Here is a 22,613-nt window from a genome sequence, read left to right as displayed (position 1 = left end):
TGGATATGAAACTCGAGGACGGGGTTTAATGGTGAACAATGTGGTGCTTGCTGGGTTGAAAGTTGGACTTGGTGATTTTAGAGGTTCTTTTCAGCCTCAACAATCCCATTTTTCTATGGATATTTATATTATTTAACATTGCAAAAAGGAGACACAGAGGTGATCTTGGGTTAACCCTTTAGGTGAAAGCTCTTTGGTTACTGTCTTCATCCTCATTCCAGTGCCAGGGCTGAGACCTGGGAGTGATGGAACGAAGATGGGATAGTGGAGAGATTAATTTAATTAATTTCTAATGAAAGCAACCTGCCCAATTTTGTCCTGCAGAAGACCTAGAAAACTCCCCAGCCATGGATTTGTAGGGTGTGACTCCGCTCTGAAGTGGTGTCATATGCTCTGATGTTCCCAGAATAGAGCAGCTGCTCTAGTACAAATCCCTGCCTGAACTAAAATTCCTGTTTCTAGGGATTTTCACCTCCTTTGTGGAGGCAGTTGAGAAATCTCAACTCCTGCCTTACAGTCCATAACTGCCTTACTCCTCCCTGCCTTACAGTCCATAATGTAATCAATCCACAAAGGGTGGAGAACCTCAATGCTGCTTTTCCATATGCGAATCGAGTGCTTTTTTGCTTGTTTGTTTTTCTCCATTCAATATAAATACAGAAAAAATAGTTTCCTTTAGCCTCTTCTATTATGTATGCTTGGCCTCAGCTAGTTTTCGAATGCTTAGCAAGAAAGCATTTTTTTCCCTCCTTGTAAATGTGTTTGCTTAGGAATTTCCAAGATGAAACTTACTTTTCTGGGCCCGGGGCCATAATGAGCTTTAATGGGTTTTAATTACTTAACTATCTGTTGTGACTTAATTAAAATATTTTTCAACATTTCACCCCAAGAAATAAATATCTTCTAGGCTGTAAAATATGACTTGCAGCTTAATTTTCTGAAACAATGAGGGAAAGGTTTCTTCCAGGCTCAGTCACATCCAGTAAAGTGCTTCTCAGCTGTGTCCCTAAATAGCCTTGCTCATTCCTTCCCTGCTTTTCACTCCTATTTCACATGTGTGTTTAAAGAGCCTCTGTCAGGATTAAAATATATCTTTACTTATTTTGCTAAAAAACCCTGAGAGCTCAGAAAAAATAACTGTAAAAAGCCATTACATCTTGCTACAGGATTAGAATTTTTTTGGTCCCATGTTGCATTCTTTTCATCTTGGGAAAATGTGTACAATGAAAATAGATTAGCTCCAATTTAATCAACAAATTCTAGGTGTTATGGGAAATGGACTTACAACAGGTTGGGACAGAGCTGTAAAACCAGAGCAGTGCTGCAGCATAGCATTCAAGGTTTAGAATAAGCTAAGATAATTAAAATGAAATCAGATAGTGGGCTTATAATTATTTCTCATACATTTTCCAGCAGAAGATAATCTTGTAGCTTTGAACTTTTCCCGAATTCAGCCTGAAATTGTTTGTTGAGTTGATTTCTCTATCTCTATTTAAATGCTCGCTTTAACAGATAGTTAAAGAGAGTCAGTGCTTTCCAAGGTGGAGTTCCAGGATACATTTCCCTGGGAGAAATCTGGGGTTTGGGAGGTTTTATTAAATTCCAGCAGCTCCTGGAATGTGGACAGAGTTTTGCAATTTAACAGGAAAAAATGGAGAAAGCAGCCATCGATTTTTGTGACCTCCAGGGGTGTTTGGCAAAGGCTCCAGGTCTCTGGGAAAAAAAAAAAAAAAACAACAAAACAGTTATTGCCTCAGGTTTTCTGGATACTGTGTGAAGTTGAGGTGAGGACCATCCAAATATAGTTTGTACCAAAAATGCCCTTCAGCTGTTGATCCATCTGCTGTGCCAATGATCTTGGGCATGTCTTGTCTGCAAACATCTAACTCCAAGGGCAGGTGGAAGATTCTGGACAAAATGGTCTTAAAATTACTCCTGTAAACATTCATGGCTGTCATTGCAGGAACTGAGGGGAGGTCATGTTGCCTCAGAGCTTCCAGGAAAGTCAAGGAACATAGGGAATAGGAATAATGCAGAGTGTGAGAGAAGGAGACTCAGCAGCTGAGGGGAGAAAGAAATGGGGAAAGATGAGAGAAATCCACTGCGTTTTAGTCGTATGTGTGGGAAATGCTGCAAAAATGCAAAGCTCCCAGAAGAATTATGCTGTAACATAAATGATACATTTCACTGGTTTGGCTTCTTGTGGGTTGTTTCGGTTTAGGATTTTTTTTTTTTTTTACTTTTTCCTCAGTTTTTCTCTGGCTGTGGCTTTGTTATTCTGAGACTACTAAAATTATGGCAGAAACCTTGTAGTGTCTGTCTCAGGCAGTAAGGAACTTGTCCTGGTGAGAAACCCTGTTACAGGTTTGGAAACAGTTTTCCATTTCCATGTAAGTGTAGATTAACTTGGATGCAAGGGGTGGCATCATGAATAACATTTGCTTTTCATTCTTTTTTTTTTATTCCTTGGGAAAACTAGAACTCTCTTGAGTTCAGCTATACTTTCACCCAAGGAATGTGTCTCTACTCCCTCCACTTAAAATGGATATAACCCAATCATTGCATTGATGTTTGGGATGGAAAATATTAGTTATATGATTCTGCTGTCATGGAAACCCCTTGAAAAAAATCAGAATCTTTACATTAAGCGAGAGCTTTGCGTTGCCTCGTGAGAACCTGACTTTAGATAGATGTCCTAAGAAAACCTGAATAGATAAGTAAAAGTTCTAAACATGTATGATGCACGCAGCATAATAATTATTCCCTTACTGAATGAGGCAGAAATCCTACTTTAGAGAGAGGAAAAGATTGCTCCCTCTATATGCAGACATGGAAAACACAAACTCTGGAATTTCTTTGCCTCTCAGTGCTTACATTTCTGAGGTTGCTGTGCTTCTAGTGTGCAATGTTACCTCGGCGTTCTTGAAAAAACTCCTTCAAAAACTCATTAAAAGGGATGTGTTTATTTTTGTCTCTCAATGTCCTTCAAGAATGGCAGTGGGGCATTAAAACACCATTTGTAATCTCAGTTTGGCAAATAGACTCTGTTAACATAAACTAGGGATAATAGCAGAGTTTGTTAGATGCAATATTATTATTTATGTTGTTTATTAGTGTATATTTATGCAATATTTAAGTGAGGGTGCCCATACCACAGTCTGCAGATCCTGTCTGGGGAAGAGAATCTGTTCAACACATTCTGTGCTTGCATCTTTCTGCTCTGATAAAGGCAGGGAAAGGGTCCCAGGAGCTCACAGAAATCCAGGCTGGTCCTCTCCACAGGACAGACTTGGTGAGCGCCACGGGGTATCGTAAAATCATAGAATATTAGAGTTGGAAAAGACCTCCAAGGTGATCAACTCCAATCTTCATGTCAAGTCTCATTGAAGGGATTCTTTCAAGGCCCTTCCTGAAGCAGGGTGTGCACTTGTCCAGTGAAGGGACATGCTGCTTTTGCTCATATATCAGTATTTTTCTAACTAAGTGACAAAACCCTGGGGTGCTGGTATCCTGCCACTCTTCCTCAGGATGTGTAGGAAAGGTGGTGTGTCCAGGAAGGGATCAGAAGCTGCTTCTGCTACTCCAGAAACACGTACAGATTTATCTCTGGAGACTAAAGCAACTCAAAAGATTCAACATTTTCCTTACTGAAATGTAAAACAAGAAAAAAAACAAAACAAAAGTAGGAATAGACAGGAGAATCCTACCATGGTTTTTATGGCTTTGAAGGACAGTTATACTAAATATGCTAGGAGATATTTTAAAGAGCAGGAATCATTACCCTGATTTGCCAGCCAGGACAAGATCATAAAATGTGAAGCAAATCCCAGGATTCAGACTGGGCTGCAGCTCTCCTGTCCTCTGATCAGTCTCAGTCTGTTTATGGTTTATGGTATGTTTATGGTTTAGTTGGTTAAAAGCAAGGAAAAGGGGAAGGGAGAAGAGATTGTGCAAATCCACAATAAGAGTGACTCGGACTTTGTAATGCTGGAAAAGAGGAAAAGAAGAGAATCTCTCTGCAAAGGGAATGATGGAAAAGCCGTGTGAAGTGATAACTGCACTCTTTGAGGCTCTTAATGGACTATTTGAGAATTCTGCTTGAAGCTAAATGACCCATTAGCATCCTCTGCTGACCAAACACAGGCTCTGACTTTAGAAGTGGACAAGGACACCCAAGTGCCTTTGAAAGTCGGCAGTTTGAAGCAGAGGTTTCCTGGTTTGACTTGGAATTAATGAAGGTTAAAATTAAAGGGAAAGCAGTAGTAAGTCTGATGTCTCATGGGCTGAGCTTTCAGGATGCATTGCAGTTTCTTCTGAAGAAATTAAAGTGTTAGGTGAGGATCTGCTATGAAGAAACATTATTTTGTGCATGGAAAAAAAAAAAAAAGGTTAAAGAAAATCAGAGAATCACAGAATGTTTTACGTTGGAAGAGACCTTAAAAATCATCTCATTCCAACCCCTGCCATGGGGAGGGACAACTTCCACTATCCCAGGTTGCTCCAAGCCCCATCCAACCTGGCCTTGAACACTTCCAGGGTTGGGGCAGCCACAGCTTCTCTGGGCAACCTGTGCCAGGGCCTCACCTCCATTACAATAATTTCTGTGGGACTTTGCCCACTCATATTCTCCCCCACAGTCACAGTAAGTTGATGGAAAAGCATGAAAAAATCTGTGCTCCAAAGTAGGGGTTTTAGGAAGTGGAATTGTGTCCCCTCACACGCTCCCTCCTAGCATGCCTGACAAGAAGATCCCTCTTCACAAATGCACATGGAACGATATATTTGAAACTTTTTTTTTTCCCTCATCCAAATCAAAGAAAACCTATCTATTTGAGTGATTGAAAAGCTGATGGAGAGCCACAATGATTCACTGATTATCTGCTAGGGAGGCAGGACAGTACAGCATTTTAAGGTGCAAAAAATAGTAGTCTGCAAATCCACACTTTTGTAAAACCGCAGTTTGATTGGTGGTTGATTCTGAAAGAGAGGACAGGTCATGCATCACTGTTCCCTGCTGGAAGTGCTTCTCCAGTTTGTTGGGCATTGAGAGGGAATGAAGTACAGGATTTGGAGCACCATTGGAAGAGATGAGTCTCCTGTCCTTTGCAGTGTAAGAGACCAAAACATCCCCAGAACAGAACAGAACAGAACAGCTGGGGAGCAATGGCTCTGTGGGAAATGCAGTGCAGAGTGATGTAAAGCAGCTAGAGAATAATCCAAGGCAGACTGGGAGATCTGATTGCAGCAGTTAGGGAAAGGAAGGAAAAGTGGATAATAGCAGTAACGTTAACATCACATCTCTCCTGTGAAAGTGTTGCTTCAGTTGTATGGAAGGTAAAAGATTTTGGAATAAAGCAACTGGTTTGTCACATGAAGATGATGTTATCAACTCTGGTGGCTGGAGGACCAGTTGATCTGGTCTCAAGGGAAATGTCCAAGTTAAGGATTTCTGAAGTTACTTTTGTGTGTGTATTGGATACCAGAACTCCTTACAGTGTGAGATCATGGAAACACCCTTCTTCCAATCCATCTAAAAAGGAGGAAGGGGAATTGAATTATCTGCAAAGATTTTAAATAGGAATAAACAACATCGCATCCATGGAGGTTACTAGGAAGACTGATGGGTTGAAGTAGAAACAGACATCAAAATTAAAACTATGTAGAATCCCTTTTACCATATCTGAAAGTAAATGAGGCCAGGTTGGTTAACGCTGGAAACACATTTGCCTGCCCTGTGAGCAGCCCATGTCAGTGCTTGTCTCAATTTCGTTGCACAGAAGAGTGGAGAGGGGACTTTTTCTCTTGCAGGGGGAAGTTTTCTCCTGGCAGCCAGATGCAGCTCCAACACCCCCAAACCAAAAGCAAACTGAGTGGCCTTACCCAAGTTCAGCCCTCCAAGCAGAGCCTGGAAATTTAGTTTGACACAGTGATTTAAGCAGGAAGAAAGTATTGTGGAAAAAGGGGATTGTATCCAGGAGGAGAAATCTGGATTATCCAGAAGGATAAGTCAGTCCTGAAAAATAAAGAAACTCTCTATGGTGCTTCAGCTTGTTCCAAAAAATTCTTTCAGTGGGAAAAATAACATTTCTTAGTGGATTTAATCTCCATGAATTAATTTTCTTGTCTTTCTCCCCTCAGCTACGAGCCAGGAAGATGAAGTGCTGCCTTCTCTCCATCGCTTTGGCTGTTCTGCTGCTCATTGTCATAATCATCGCGGTCTCTGTCAAGCGCTGACTTGGTTAAGCTTTGCACAGGTAAAACCCTTTGGCCAAGTCTTTTATCATACTCTGTAAGGTGCCTGAAAGACAGTTTAGGAAGCTGATCATGGTGAGGAAAAAAATATCTTCACCTGCAGAGTCAGGTCTGGCACACTAAAATATTTACTTTTAAAGGGTATTAGAGAGATTTTTAATGGAACCTTAAAATTAAGCCAAGGTGATATTCCAACAAAACAACATATGATCCTTTCTCTGCTGTTTGTGTCATGTTTTATTTTACAGGAATCTCATAGCAATGCTAACTAATGGATCCTAATTATTAAGATTAGGAGTTAGAGATGCAGAAGCAGTTTTAAAGACTCCAGGCTGGAGCAGGGTCATGGGCAATCCAACAGCCCTGAGGTGTTCCCAAATGTTTTTATCTTCTGAGATGTTCCAGAGACCCTCCTGAGGAGCAGAAAGACAAAGAACTGGAGGTTTCAGTAGGGATGAAAAATAAAAATGGATTTTTGGTGATCTTTGCTCTGGATCTACACTTAGAAGGAATATTGGTCTCTAGTAGGAGGATTGGGCTGTAGCCTTAGGAATATGGGTGAGCTATCAAAGCAACTTCATCCTGTTAGTGAAGTTTCACCTATAGCATGTTTACTTGGTAAAACCAAATGTGATTTAAAGTATAAGACACAAAAAAATTTTTCCTTTCTTTTCCCTCATTGCCCTGGGAGAATGACTCATCAATTATTTGTGATACTCTTTTTCTGATGCAAAGCATGTCTGGGTTTCTCCTTCTTTAAAAGGTTGCCAGGCCATTGTTCAAGGAGAGGATATCAGATTTACAGATTTTCTACCTCCCGAAGGGGGCTGTGTACCTGCTGCGAGGACAGGGGTCCCATCTGGTAAAACCCAAAAGCAGCAATGGGACTTTTCCTGCAGCCAGCAACTCTCCTGTGAAACTATCCTTGGGAAAGACAAAGAATTGAGAGATTTTGTTAATTCTTTTGTTTAACAAGGGGTCAGTTGAAAATGCTCTCTTCCACATGAGGATGAGGCTTCTGAATGCCTTCTTTCCACTGGGAACTAAAAGGAGTTGGTTCAAAACCATCATAGAAAGATGATTGTTCACACTTCAGCTTTGGCACTTCTGCCATGACATTGTGGTCATCAAAATCTGGGTACAAGAAGGATCTGTACAAATAAAAAAAAATTAAAAAAGAATAAAAATGGTTGAAGGATGTCAAGAACCTTCTCACTGGTTTGGATGAGGATGACCACAAGCCCTACATCATTGCTAAGACAAATAGGTAGAAATATTTTGCTACACTTGAATCTTTACTTAGGTGTTTGGCCAGCCCCGAAGAAAGGATGATATTGGTGAAATGGACGTTTAATTGACTGAATATTGATGTTCTTACAGCATATTTATCTATCTATCTATCTATCTATCTATCTATCTATCTATCTTCCAGCTATCTATCATTTCTATATATTTTTTTATCTTGTTTTTATAGAAGAGATGCTTATGGGTGCTTATGGGTGCAAACAGGGATCTGTCCTGGTAATTTAAATCTAGACCAACTACAGTGATTTTAACCGCATCACTCTGCTTTTACTCTGCATTAGTTTGGAAATGTGTTCCATCAGGATAATCTGTAATATAACACAATTTATTTTAGTATAGTTAAATATTCCTATCTACTGGAAATTACAAATCTTATCATCAGTTGACTACGTCTAGGCACATTTTAATCAAAATCCCTTTAGTGGAGAAAGTCAGAGAACAAAATAATCTTACAATAAAACTCCATTGGAAAACTAAAATTAATCTCCTGTTATGAGATCCATGTCTTGAGGGAAGTGAACCTAGAGATACTAATGAAAGCCCCAGGAAAAGTATCATGCTCTACTTTTCATCATCAGTTGTGAAACTAATTATTGAGCTTCTAAAACAGGAGTTACTCTGCAGCAGTAGAACTGGAGGCAGGACCTGCATTGAGTTATACTGGAACAATGATGATTTCTGACCTTTATAAATGGTTCCTAGTCTGGCTTAGCCCTAGTGGTGTGCAGCAGATTTCGTATTTATGCTTTGAGTACTTCTAAACCAGGATGTTTTCAGGGTTTCTATGTCCATAGTGATAGATGAAATTCTATTCTGAATTTTAATGCAAACAGATTTTTTTAAAAATCCATGGTTTTTAAAATATCAGTGTATATAAAGATTACCTCAAGAAACAGGTTCGTATAAAGTTCTCTTACACATTTTAGGGAGATAAGGAACAGCTGGGGTTTAATGTGTAACAGCTCTGCATGACTTCAGACAAAATAAAGTGAGGAAAGCAAGTGAGGGAACTAATTACTAAATACTCTGGTTGGCACAGGACGTATCACTAAATAGAATATAAAGTTTGGTAAAGAATGGCAAGAACTTCCACTTAACATCTCCTCAAAATGTTTGTTCCATACTGGATCAGTAAGGAACCAGAAGAAAAAGCTCCAGCCACTCCATTCCTGTGGTTTAAATCCCATTTGCAGGATATTAAAGTTAGGCTTCTTTAACTTTCATGGCTGGTGATAAGAAATATGAAGGTCACTATTCAGTGAATTAAAGAAATTATGCCATTAATATCTATGATTAGTAATTACTGTTTTTATCATTAGCATAGAAAGTATTCTTACATTTTTGGGTTGTTTTCAATTTCTTAATGTTTTTGCTTTTGCAATAATGATACTGAGTCAACAGCTCTTCTCAAAAGAAGAATTTTTTCCCCGCACCACGGATCAGACATGGCTTGGACAGACAAGCCCATTCCTTCCATAGGAGAGATCACTTGATGAATCTTGGAAAGTCAAAAGCAGTTTTCCCTGTGAGTTTCCCAAGTAATTGTGCCATCGTTGGCTGCTGGCTCAGAGAGAGAGCAGCTGCTCAGGAGAGCTCCCAGCCCTGACTCTGCCTGTCGAGGGCCCTGCCATAAGTGTGTCACTGCTCCCTTGGGGCAGTTTTGTCTGGCAGAGAGAGAGGAAAGTGTCTGCAGTGAATGCAGAGAAACTCCTGAGGACTTGTGTCTGTACATTTGTTTGCTGACACCTTAGGAAAATAGCCCAGGAACTTTTGGGTCACATTGTGCACATCTTGGAGCAACATTGCAGCTGCTCTTTTTTACTGTTCCATCAGCATGAGCGACCATTCAAAAGGACAGGATTGCAGGAGCAATCTGAAGGAAGCTTTTTTGGATAGTGTCAATATTTCATCTAGACAGACCTTCTGTGCCCTTCTTTTGACTCATTTGCATGAGTGCACACTTATCCAAAGTGACAATCAAGACTGTTGGAATACTAAGTTTTGAGCCTTCTTTATAAGAAAATGGAGGTGACAAACTGAGAAAGATGCTGCATGTTTGTGACAGCTGGAAAATATGGTTTTCAATAATAACTTCATCCTCTCAATCCCATTAGCCCAAGGAAGAGGGAATCAATGATGACTTGAATGAGCCCTGTTCTTGGAAGCAGCAGAAGGTGCCTTCACCCTTACCAAGACACATTTCTATCAGATAAAGGTTACTGGACTGAGCACACACACTTTGCCATGTAGATTACTTAAATCCTGTGGGGTGTGACTCAACAGATTCTCCCAGCATTCAGCAGCTTGAAGCTCAAAGCCTTCCTGACACAGGAGACAAGTTATTAAATCTTTAATTTCATTGATTCATTCCTTTTTTGATAATTTGACCATTTGGATTTTGAACCATACTAACTACCCTCAGTGACGAGTTGCACTCTGATCACAGTCTCCATGTAATCTTGAATGTATAGACATAAAATCCTTAGAATCATAGAATGATTTTAGATTGAGTTTAGATGGCAACTTAAAGATCATCCAGTTCCAACCCATGGGCAGGGACACCTTCCCCTATCCCAGGTTGCTCCAAGCCCCATCCAACCTGACCTTGGACTCTTCCAGGAATGGGGCAGCCACAGCTTCTCTGGGCAACCTGTGCCAGGGCCTCAGCACCCTCACAGTAAAGATTTTCTTTCTAATATCTCATTTAACATCTTGTACAGTGTCTCCTTAATTGGGCTGTAGTCCATGTAAAAAAAGTAATAATCAAGCTTCAAGTGTGTGTTTCCCGAATACGCAACTGTCTTGTTTTGAATTTAAATTGAATTATCATAGAAAAATAGAAAATATTGGTTTAGTTTGGATTATTTTTCCCTTCCCTCACAGTTACAGATTTCCTTGCATAGTTCATTTATGGGTTTCTAATGTGGTTAAGTGTTTTATGTAACCTGATCAATGAGGATGAGGTTCAGACAGCTGATTTTACACAGCCCATCCTTGGCGTTTGTTTTTCTTTCAGACCTTACGCTTTTTGAGTTGGCTGGATTATTTTAGTGCCACTACACTGTCCCTGTGTGCTGCTCCTCTTGCCACCAACAAATGCAGTCACAGCACCACAACCCTGCGTGTGGGGGTCGTGAGGGTCGGGGTGGCAGAGAGGGAAAGATTGGCAGGTGGCTCTGTGGCACTTGGCCTTTGCAGGTCTGTTGTTCCTTCCAAGCAGGAGACAAGTCTGGGCACCCTCTCCTGACACACACAGCAGAAATTCTGACATTTGCCCAGTGCATCTCTCCCTGGCTATGTCAGGCTGCTAAAGCACAGCAGTTCCTACTCAGTGTTGAACAGAGAAATAATTTAACCTAAGGAACTTTGTAATAAAGGCATAGCACAGAGAGTTTCGTTTTTTGGTATTGCTTTTGCTTTTTAAATTGTTATCACAGGGCTTTTCTTGGTGTCTCTGTTTTCACCACACATCTGTATGTGGCTTAATATGTGAGTGGCTCAGTTTTCAACCTTGTTTCAATCTTTCAAGCTCTGTAAGGGTCATAATATTTTTGTCAGCTGTCATTAAAATCCTAAAATAATTCACCCCTCTGCCCTGGCTGTGGCACTGCTGCTGTGTTTGCTGTGCAGCACAATCAGGAATCAATAGCTCTGTAATATTTTTTTCCCCTGTATCCTATTCCTTTGAAAAAGTTCCTACATTTAGAGTTTGGTGTCAATTCTTGTCATTTCAGTTCTTGTCTTTTAGCCTATAATTAATTGCTCGGATCCTGGCATCCCTGCTCAATTGTTGCTCTGACAAGAAGACTGAGGTACATCCTGATTCTGCAGTAACTTTTTGCTTCAAATTTAAGATCTGAAAAGTGAGACCTGGATGTTCACTGAGTAATATATACTGGGCCTGGGTATATGATTTGGCCCAATTTCTTAAATTAGGCTAACATTTGTATTCTTTAAGACTTTCCTGATTCCAATGGCCACATCTCCACTTCTCTCTACTAAATTATTTCCCTGACAGCACAATAAAAATGTGCTGCCACAAATGTGCAGAGGAAAGAAATGCTTATTAGTAGAAAAAGAAATTTTAAGAGACAAGAGTCTGCTTCGTGAAAAAAAAAAAAAAAAAATCCCTCAAAATAACAGGGCAAGAAACGCAGAAGTGCCAGGAAATAGGCAGATTCATTTCTAGGAATTTCTCTGAGTTTTTGCTATTGAAACAAACCTTCAAGCAGATTAATGTTTTGATGGGACATCACACAGTCAGGTTACTGTGTTTTAATGTATTTCACATTATGGTTGTTGCCTGTCTTATGGTCTTTGACCTTTATAAAGTATCACATAACGCCAGGTCATGAGCTCTGTGAGAGAGCAAAGGGAGGATGTATCACATTACCTTTGCCTAAGAGTCTGCCTAACTGTGCAGACAGTTCCTGCAGCTCAATTAACTTGAGTTCATTGATTTGATTCCAAAGTCAGGAGGACCTTGGAACAGCCAGCAGCTTTCTTCATCCCATCTCAGGTTTCTTTGCCATCAGTAGGAAAATGGGATACTCCCACTAAATGCACAATGCTGACCCTTCTGATGGATGCCAAGTCTGTGATCTGAGCTTCCCAAAGCACTCTGAAGACACTAATTATTTATGCTTTGTAACTCTTTTAAACTTAAACCAGCCTGACACACCTCTAAGGACCTGGCAGAAGAGGGTGACTTTTCAGCACATTCAGTTTGAACTGTGAAACAGCACAAAAATGGACCCACTGATCAATGGTTTTTCTTTCACTTACTGTCCCATTCACAGATGTTTAAGGAAATAACATGTGAAAAGCTGATATTTCAGCTAGAATTGTGGACAACACCAGCCCAAGTGCGGCTCTAGATGACTAAAATTTCAGTTTCAACTTGGAAAAGATTGTTATAAGTGTAAGTCTAAAATATTTGAATGAGTCAGTGCCAAGTGACCTCTTCCCTATGGGAAGTGTCAGTTCCTCAGGAGCAGTGATGTCTGAGGGAGCAGTTGGTGCTCAGCTCAGGGAGCAGTTCCACTGATTAATGGCTCAGGAGAGTTCTCTGAGGCATAAATCAGTAGCCCCAGGAGAAGGGAGGATTATGCTCTTTATAGGAGCAACACAGAGTCAGAAACTGCTCTCACATCGCTGCAGCACTACCAGCTGATATTTTCAGTTGGCAATGCTGGAATTATCTGTCTCATCGAGGCCCAAAAATGCAGTGAGTTTGTGCTGTTGTGAGGCACAAGAGCAAAGATCAGCACAAGGTCCCTCATTCATCCTGGTGCCCATGGACTGTGGAGTGAGTGGGCTTGAAGTGAAATCAACATGGGAAGGTATGTGGTTCTTTTTGATGAAGCTAAAGCAGGGAATTCCTCTGTGGAGAGCAATTACTCTTGGCCTGGGTGTGGTGGGGACATGGGTGATATTGCTGCTACTGGGTGCAGAGCTTGGTGTTTGGAGGATCAGGGGTGGCTATTTCTGTTCTAGCCTGTATTGATCCAGCAAAACTCACAAATTCTGAGTGTTTTATCATCATTCCAGTCATCTCAGCCATCTGGACACTACCTGTAGATGGAAAGTAGAAAATACATATCCTGTTTTCCTTTGCTTCCATGTGCAGCCTTCTGCCTTATTAAACTGCCTTTACCTTGTCCAAGGGTTTTTTTGCTCCATCTTATTTTCTTCATCCTCCCTGCTGCAATCCTGCTGAGAAGGGGAGAGACAGAGCAGCTTGGTGATTAGTCAAGGTCAACTCATCACAGAGTCTCAGAGGTTTTCTTGGGAATAGGACAGAACAAAGTTCATCAGAGCCATTTCCTACATGACAGGGCCTGATTCTTGTTGTTATCCAAGCTCCTTGAAAGTGTAACTTGACTGTTGTCCTTGGTGGTGGTGTCAAAGCAAGGTAATTTTGGATCAGTGTTGTCTGGAAAAAAATCTGAAAATCAGCACAAGAGGTTTACTTTGGTAAAAGTCTGTTAAAGAATAAATATTTTGTCAGTTTAGCTGGAAAATCTCATATTCCAGCAGGGCAGACTCTTAGAAAGGCAATACATCTGTGGTTATCTCTTGGTGAAGAAAGATGTTCGAGGGGACAGTGTGTCTGGCGTTGTGACTCTCAGGGTGAGGTAGATAGGAAGATTGTTCTCTTTCTTCAGTGCCAAAATTTGAGTGCTGTCTCGGGGATGTTCAACAGGCCGGAAAGTGTTTTAGTGTCAGAGGAAAATCACTGCAAGTGATTAAATGTACTCTTTGAATTGCTGTCCTTTGTCACAACTATTTCCTTTGAAGCCCTGGTGGTAGTGGTCAACCTTTTTTTGGGATGTGGCCTCATCCCATGATGTGCTGCAGGTTGTTAAATTCTCCTTTGAAGCCACGTGACTCTTTCCAAGCCACCACGATGATCTGGGAGTTATCCTTTAAAACTGAGAGTGAAATCAAAGCTCCTTCAAGGCTGTTTTGGTGGCCTCCTTTTCCTCCAAGGAATAAAAAACCATAAAGTTATAAAAATTATAAAAATAAGATAAAAATTCTAAAACTCCCTCTTTACTGTGTTCTTTCTAATGTAATTGCAACCATGTCTTTGTTAGCTCTCCACCTCCTCAAGTAGAACTAGAAATGTCCACATTTTGGTTATATATCTTTGATAATATATCTTTGGTCTATTCAATATGTAGATCATAACCTCTTAATTGCAATCATCTCTCTGATAAGAGATGATTGAGATGATTTACAGAATGCTCTTCAGCTCCCAAAATAGGCTTTTAAGCTGTATCTGGAAAAGGAGACTTTTCACTTCAGTAGCCAGTAGACTTTGTTTCCTAAAAAACTGCTGGAGAAATGGCTTTTTTACTTTTGAGTTTGGTTTGGAAGTTGCTTGAGCTTTGACAGATTCTTAATTCCTCAACAGCCATATTTTTACACTGAAATGGGATTTTTTTTTTCCACATTACAGTGTTGCTGCATAGTCCATAAACCATTCAATTCCTCTCACAAGTAGGTCACCAGAAATCACTGCATTTGTGGGTCTTGTCCAAAGAGCCACCACATTTACAACTGTGCACCTCACGTGGATCTCATCATCCCAGCCCAGAAGATGGGCAAAGCTCCTTGTCACTGAAACAGAGTGATGTGGAGTGGAGGGAGATGACTTCCATTTGTAGTTGCTGATGTTGATTGAATTACCTCTCGTTAGCTGAACTGCCTGGCTGTCCATGCACAGCCTGCTGAGAGTGCAGAGTGAAATGCATTAGTCCTGATGTCATGTCATCAAAACTTGCCAAGAATAACATCCCAGCCATCGCTGCCTCTCAGCTGACAAGCAGTAGCTCTTAAACAGCAATCATTTGATCCCTTTTCATTGTCTGCCTGCTCTTCGGATATAAAAAAAAAATTAAAAAAAAAAAAAAAAAAAAAAGGAAAAAAAAAAAAAAGAGCTGCATCATCTGTGCAATATTTTCAAGGTGTCTGCTTTTTCATAAAATCCTATCCAATGAACAAAAGATTTTTTTCTTAAGCCAAAAATGGAATTTCCTATACTTCAATTCCTGCAAGGGATTGGTAGTTTTTTGGTTTTTTTTAATGTATAGTCCTGTGCCTGGTAAGAGTTTGCTCTATGAAGAGGCATTCTTGTTGATTATTTAGAACAAAATTGTTCTCAGTTTTACAACTGCCATTTGTATTATGTTTACAACATGTAATTAAGGACTCCTATTAAATGTTCTTACATGGCAATCCCAATGACCAATGTTTATTTACATTTTTTCCAGAGCACAGTATTGAAAAGACAAATAGAGAAGAAATGTAATGCAAGAGAGGAGCTATAAAACTTCCATTTCAGCTGGCTGAACAAACTTGGGTATTCACTGGCCTAGGAAATCTTCTCTTCTGGCACTCAAATATTTCTGTGGAGTGATAAGCACAAAAATTTTCTGGAATCCCTTTAATTGGTAGCAATTCTTTTTTACTGAATTACATATTTCAAAGAATACCTTGTTAATGACCAGTATAAAGCAAATATATTCTCCAAGCTTATTAGTACAGAAATAATTGCAAGGGGCTGCTATAGGTCATTAAGGCCTATTTATTTTATAGTTCATTAAGGCTAATTTTATCAGTACAAAATATTTTTTAATAGCCAGTTTTGCTTCTTTTTTTTTTTTAATGTTTCTCTGCCATCTACTGCTAGCAATAATTTCTGATTTTCTTCTTTGGTCCTGGATAATTTTCCACTGTATTTACTGTGAACTATTTAGTGGTGGCTTTTCATCAACAGTTTTTCTGGGCACTAGCAGATGCTAATCTTGAGTCGGGCATATATATTAATTTACATCTGTTTTTCCTGTGTCAAAAAGGGCTAGTATGGTTTATTGTTTAATATAAACAAAGAATATCACAGTAGCTTGACATGCAGTTAAACTCACCAATTTTCCAGAGATAATTGGACAGCCAATTTTCCAGGCTGGATTTGAGTTAAATATTTATTGTTTTGTTGCTTGTAATGAGCTGTTATAAGGAAAACTGAGTTTCCTTGTGCCTCCTGCCTCCGGCTGAGACAGAGGGTACCTCATCCATGGCACATCTGGGTTTGATATCTACCAAAGAGAGGCAGATTTTTCATGGCTCAGGTTTTCCAAGAAATCACATGGGAAGGTTCTCCATCTCTAATGCATTCTTGATTTTGATCTGAAGAGCAACTAAAGAGCAACTCTGCCTTAAATCTAATCAAATTATCTCAGAGACAGAACAATGCTCAATTTGGTAAAGGGAGGGAGGAATCAATTTCCTTACATCTTTTCCACTTTCAATGAATACTTAAATATTTACTGATGAAAAGACCAGAATTTGAGTACTCTGCCTCTCCTTCCTGTCATTGCTATCAAGCAATGGGACTGGGCCTGTTTAATGCCTGTCTCAGCAGTCATTTATACTTTTGGAACAGTGAAGCAACTACAAAACAGATTGAATGGTGACCTCTTCTGCATGTCTCATACCCTCCTGGTTTATGGCAGGAATCCGGTTCAAATCCTTACTCAGAGTTTAAGGCAAGATCTAGGTTTGAATTCTCATTTAACCCTATAAATCTAAAGCTAGAAGGAATATTGTGCAGAGCCCTAAACTGTTCTCCTTCACTCTTGTGAAAATTAAATGAACCAATGTGACAGCATTCAGGAGTACCCAAAGGCAGAGCCATTCCTCTGCTTCATTCTCACAGGGATAATGCCAAATTTGAGTCTCACACAACTGTTGAAAAATGTGGGTGAGGAAAGGCCATGGCCTTAGGGTTTCTTTCCTAAAATTGTGGATATACTGATTTTTAGAACCTGCTAGCATTTTGGTGTGGCAATTTCAATTCAATTTTCTATTGTGGGTGGTTTTTTTTTTAGGTGAACTCAACGTTCATTTTTTTTGCTAGAGCACACCCAGGCATGTGCACACACACACGTGCACCTGGAATCTGGAGTAATCAGCAACATTGAAAAAAAATCCTGAAGTTGGTGTGTGGAAAAAAATTTCACAAAAATTATTACAGTCAGGGATAAACATAAAGATTTCTCCAGCTATGAAGAGGACTGAAAGTGCAAGAGCCACACAGCCAGCCATTCCTTGGAGCCTTCCATTTTCTTGGAGCTGAAGGAAAAAGTACTAACAGGATTAGGTATTATGTGCATGAATCTGTGTGTGTACGAGTGTTTTTCTCTTCATATCTGTGTCAGACAGACAGATATGGGGTTGTTCAGCCTGGAGAAGAAAAGGTTCTGGGAAAATCTTAGAGCACCTTCCAGTACCTTAAAGGGGGCTGATAAAAAGAAGGGAGAGGGACTTTTATTGTACGGTGACAGGACAAGGGAAGGTGATTTTAAACTGACAGAGAGCAAGTTTAGATGACATGTTCAAAAGAAATTCTTTACTCAGAGGATGGTAAAGCACTGGAACAGGTTTCCCAGACAAGTTGTGGCTGCCCTATCCCTGGAAGTGTTCAAAGCCAGGTTGGATGGAGCTCTGAGCAACCTGATCCAGCGGGTGACATCCTTGCCCATGACAGGGGGTTGGAGTGAGATGATCTTAAAGGTCCCTTCCAACCCATGCCATTCTGATTGTATGACCACTTTCTTTGCTAAAACAAATTTAGTTTCATTTCATTTGCACCATGAAATACCGTGTAAATTGGATACTGTTGGTTTCAGCTGCTTCAATTCAAAACAAAGGGCTTTAAGATTACTCTCCATTTCTGTGAATAAGCGCTGAATGCTTTCCCTTTGAAACGTTTTCCGAAGTCAAAAAGGTGGCCATTCTTTCTTTTGTGTTGTTTATAATGAGTGGTCATGAGGGCTGTTTTTGTCTAAACACCAGGGAAGTTAATGATCTTACTTCCATGGGAACAGAAAATCCCACTGTGAGTCCATATAATGTTTTTCCTGGTGAGCTCTTGGTGCACACAGGCACAGTGGAAAAAAGCTGCAGTAGCCAGGAAAATAGATTTTCATCTTCCAGGGCACTGCACCACGTTTCTTCTCTCATCCACTGTGAAACTGAGACTGAAGGCACCTTTGACACCATTTTGTTCCAACATCCCACCATGGGCAGGACACCTTCCACCAGACCAGGTTGCTCAAAGCCCCATCCAACCTGGCCTTGAACACTTCCAGAGAAGTTTCAGTGTCTCACCACCCTCACAGTAAAGAATTTCCTCCTAGTATTCAATCAAAGCCTGCTCTGTGGCAGTGTGAAACCATTCATTCTTGTCCTATCCTTCTATGCCCTTGGAAAAGATCCCTCTCCAGCTCTCTTTGAAGGAGTTCTGAGGTCTCTGCAGGTCCACTTTGGTTTTGTAAGACTCTCCTGTTCATAAGAGTTCTTCCTCCTGCCAGCTTAAGTACGAGTTCCTCATCCAACCCCTGCCACAAAATAATCAGCCAAAGCTTTACACTCGATGCTGCAGCTCAGAGAACCAAATCCCTTGCTGAAACATGTTGGGAAAGTTTAGGCCAGAAATATTTTGTCAGCCTGTCTTGGGCTTTTCAGTGAAAGGCAGGGTTTTGCTCTCTGTCAGATTTTGATTCTTATTTTTAATCTCCTTTTGATGAGCTTCCTTCTTACTGGGTTTTTAGCTACTTACAGTAGAAAGTTATTTTTTTAATTGTGGTTTCCAACCAAAAAAAAAAAAAAAAAAAAAAAAAAAAAAAAAAAAAACCAAAAAAAACCCCCTCATCACTTCAGAGTCCTTCTTGCTTTCATTTTTTCCTGCTGTTGCTTTTACTCTTGATATTCAGCCTCCTCAAGTCCTGATGTGACACTCCATAAAATCTTTATCCTGTCAAAGCCCTGCTGTGAGCATTGCCCAGTGCTTCCAGAATTTGCATTTAGCATCCATTCATATCACTCTATTGGTGGGGCTCTCTTATCACTGAGTAGCCCTCCAGCTTTATATGAAAGGGCACAAAGTTAATGAAAACAGCATTAAAACTCGATTAGCATTTAGTGAGATCACTAAGACTTGTTCTGAACTTAATATTAGTTTCTGAATTTTTTTTCTTTTTTAACTCACAGTATCCAGAACCAGAGACAGCAGAAACAATTCCATCAAAGAAGCTGTTTTTCAGGTGAGGATGTTATGTTAGAAGGAAGGGAAGGCTTTGATTTTTCAGCAGGTTGTTTCAGGGTTAGGGAAAATTTTATGTGTTATCTCATCCTTTTGTCTTTTGACAGAAGAGCCACTCATTGGAAGCAATGTCTCTTTTCTGTGCATTTTGACTTAAATTCCTGGAGAAATTAATCCTAGAGGGAGGAAGAGCTCTTGAAAATGTCACAATATACCCAACTTATTTCAGTATGTTAATGAGGATTTTTCTCCAGACACAAACTTTGCTTGCTGTTGCTTTTCTTGGGGGAGAAGAAGAGTTGAGAACTCAGTGTAATGGTGCTACAGTCAGGAAAATTGCCTGCCATGCCACTGAAAAGCAGGCTAAATTATGCTTGAGTGTAAACATTTGTGTATTCTCCATTCACAGCCCTTGCTCTAGCTCAGGCCAGACCTCCAGCAGCCTCAGGTGTATTGCTGATTTTAAAAATACCAAGAACATTTCTCCGGCCTCAGGGCTAAATTACATGTCTTTTGTTACTTTAACAAAACCTGCAGTTCCTTAGTGTAGGGTAGCATCTCATATTACTTAACTCTGAGTCTTCTCTGGCACCTGTGTGGTTCTTTTGTGGTCCTAAGACATTTCTATCCATTTTTTCCTGTGTTTCTGTCTCTGGAAGTACCCACATTATTACACTCTGCTAAGGAGGATGAGAGCACAAGCCAAGATGTTCCACAGAATTTGCTGCAAGAGGTGTAGAGATTTTTTTAGCTTCAGTTGGGAAAAGTTTTGGAATAGCTGTGGTAGATTGTGCCTGAAACTTCTGTGTTTGAGTCTCCAGAGAGACAGCAAGGAGAGGTGGATTTGTGGTAAGGTTTCTCAAAGGCATGGTGGTGTTCAACAAAGGGAGAGGATAGAATAATTGGAATGGAATGGAATGGAATGGAATGGAATGGAATGGAATGGAATGGAAATGGCCTTCAGGCATTCACCCCTAGGAAGACTCTTGGGCAGAAGGAAAATGGTGTGTTCTGCCTGAGAATGTCCGCTCTACCATAGAGAAACCTTCAGGTAGCACAGATTTTAAATATTAGACTGCTCTGGTGTTGTTGGGGACCAGAGTGAGACACTGAAAAAAGGGAAAATGCTTCTGCAAGAAAAGCAACCTGAGGGACTTCAGCCTTTCTTTTTCTACAGAAGAAAACCCCAAGAAACAATCAAGTAATTAGGTTCCAGAATGCACAAAACCTATATTTTATTTTCATTCTTTGGACTGAAGGACCAATTTGATGACTGATAAGGAACTGGATCAAGAAGTGACAATCCCAGCTTAAATCTCGATTTTGATGTGTCCTTTTCCATGGGAAATCAGCCCATTTTTTTGTTCATTTCTCTTTCCCAGATTTGGACAGTGGCGTTTGGACAAATTGTTTCAATTATTTGGGTCGTTTGGGTCAGTTCTTCTAAAAATGGGTGTAAATCTCTGACCCAAAGGTGTGTTTTTATGTCAAATCTCTGAGTGCTTCCACCCTCACAGATAATACAGGAACATTAAGAGAGGTCACATAAGGACTTAGGCTGATAAAAGGACCTAAGGAGAAGAGCTGGACAGAATAATCTGTCATGTGTTGAGTCAGCTAATAAAAAAGGTAGTTACTTAAAATGTCCACAGGCACCAAAGCATAAGGAAGTCTTAGACAAAGGGAAATAATTGAAATTACTGTGGACATAATGAGAAATGCACTATCAGGTTTTGCAAAGGCTGAGACCAAGGGTTTGATTTCTGAGCAAGGGGCAGCAGAATTGCAATGTAGCCAAGTGTAAAAAAAATAATAAATTAAAAACGGATTTATAAAAGGTTATCGTGGAGGCTGGTATGAAGTGAGCCCAGGTTGTCAGTTCTGTAATTCGACGAGAATCCAGGTACTCTTTTTGTTAGAATGAATAGAAATTGAAGCATTTAGTGCTGAACAGTGTTGTTTGCCTCACATTCTTTTAATAATGGACAGTAAACCTGTGTGCTGTATTGAAGGGGCTGTAACACAAATGTAAATAAAAGCCCTGCACACCTTTCATCCAGCAGGTATCAGCTTACACTCCGAGCACCCCTCTGAGGAGCAGAACTTTCAATATTCTTGTTTTAATGGCAGCAAAACTGAGATATAAAGAGATTAAGACATTTGCTGGAGGCTGTTAGTGAAGCACAATTGTGTCAGTTGCTCCCAAGCACTCGCCATTCAAGCTCAAAGAGATTTTATTTGCACCATACTCTTTTCAAAGTATATGTTTAGATAAGTGAAGGGAAAATATCTGTGGCATAAATCTGGTGATTTCAGCAGAAGTGCTTTGGGGATTAATTTGATCTGCTCATTTCTGGATAGGTACCAGGAACTCTTCTGTGTGTGTTTAAAGCACACTGGTCCCACCTATTGGGGCTGCTGGGGAATTGATTTTATTGGGTTGCAGTAGGTCTTTTGTCTTCATGCTGATAATTTTGTTTGGGTTTAGTAGTGTTTCATTCTTTTCCACTCCAGTGTATTTTGCACCATCTAAGGGATTTCAGGTGCAAATGTATTCCCCCACCACCAACCTCGGCTAATAATCTCATTGCTGTGTTGGGTCAAATATTGATTGTGACCCCTGCATGAGGAAAGTGTTGATATTTAACATCAAATTTTCTTTCTTATACCTCATTTCATGCAAAAAAAAAAAAAAAAAAAAATCCCCATGTGAGCCAGCTGTAAGGATTCCTAAGGAAAGGCAGACTGGAGTCAAACAAAGAAAGTCAAATTCATAATCTTGAACTTGTCCATTTAAAAGTTAGATTTTCAGCCTCGGTGAGCTCTCTGAACTCTCCTTCAGACAGCCAAAATTGTAGCTATAAATAGAGTCTGAGCAGTCCTGCCTCTCTTTTAATCTTATCTCAGATGATGAAACAGCTTTGGGAGCTGCCTGCTCCTTCCTGATGGCTTTGCACAGACCTGGGTAAATGTCCTTTGGAAAATTAAGGAAGAGAAGAGAAGAAAGAGAAGAGAAGAGAAGAGAAGAGAAGAGAAGAGAAGAGAAGAGAAGAGAAGAGAAGAGAAGAGAAGAGAAGAGAAGAGAAGAGAAGAGAAGAGAAGAGAAGAGAAGAGAAGAGAAGAGAAGAGAAGAGAAGAGAAGAGAAGAGAAGAGAAGAGAAGAGAAGAGAAGAGAAGAGAAGAGAAGAGAAGAGAAGAGAAGAGGAGTCCACAACTGTGATTTTTGATGGGACCTATTTAAGGATGCTGAAGAAAATTGATGAGAAAAAAAAAGAACAAGAAGTATTTAAAGAAGCCAATTACAGCATTGCAAAGTTTAAAAAAAAATCCACCATGGAGTTTAATTCAATTTTTCCTGCTTACTTCCTCTAATTAACCCAGCTGGACAGTGAGGATGGTGAAGTGCATAGAGCTTTATCCCATGTGTTTGGGAAGAACCCATGGC

The 22,613-nt window shown here is 40.1% G+C and overlaps 1 protein-coding gene across 15 annotated transcripts in view; it reads left to right on the top strand.

Moving 5' to 3' along the window:
- TSNARE1 (t-SNARE domain containing 1) overlaps positions 1–22,613 on the top strand; it is a 452,764-nt gene that overhangs the window by 389,490 nt on the left and 40,661 nt on the right. For 14 of the 15 annotated variants that reach the window (XM_053974698.1, XM_053974688.1, XM_053974691.1 and 11 more), the window contains one exon: positions 6,139–6,254. In XM_053974698.1, the coding sequence (XP_053830673.1) occupies positions 6,139–6,234 (96 nt within the window). In that variant the 3' untranslated portion in view covers positions 6,235–6,254. Of the gene's footprint in view, positions 1–6,138; positions 6,255–19,116; positions 19,261–22,613 lie in introns of those variants that run through there. The other variant, XM_053974653.1, reaches the window with a different exon arrangement.

Source organism: Vidua macroura, chromosome 1 (assembly GCF_024509145.1).
Source record: "Vidua macroura isolate BioBank_ID:100142 chromosome 1, ASM2450914v1, whole genome shotgun sequence".
Taxonomy (NCBI): Eukaryota; Metazoa; Chordata; class Aves; order Passeriformes; family Viduidae; genus Vidua; species Vidua macroura.
The sequence above is the reverse complement of the archived record's forward strand: the minus strand, read 5'-3'. Positions and strand labels throughout refer to the sequence as shown.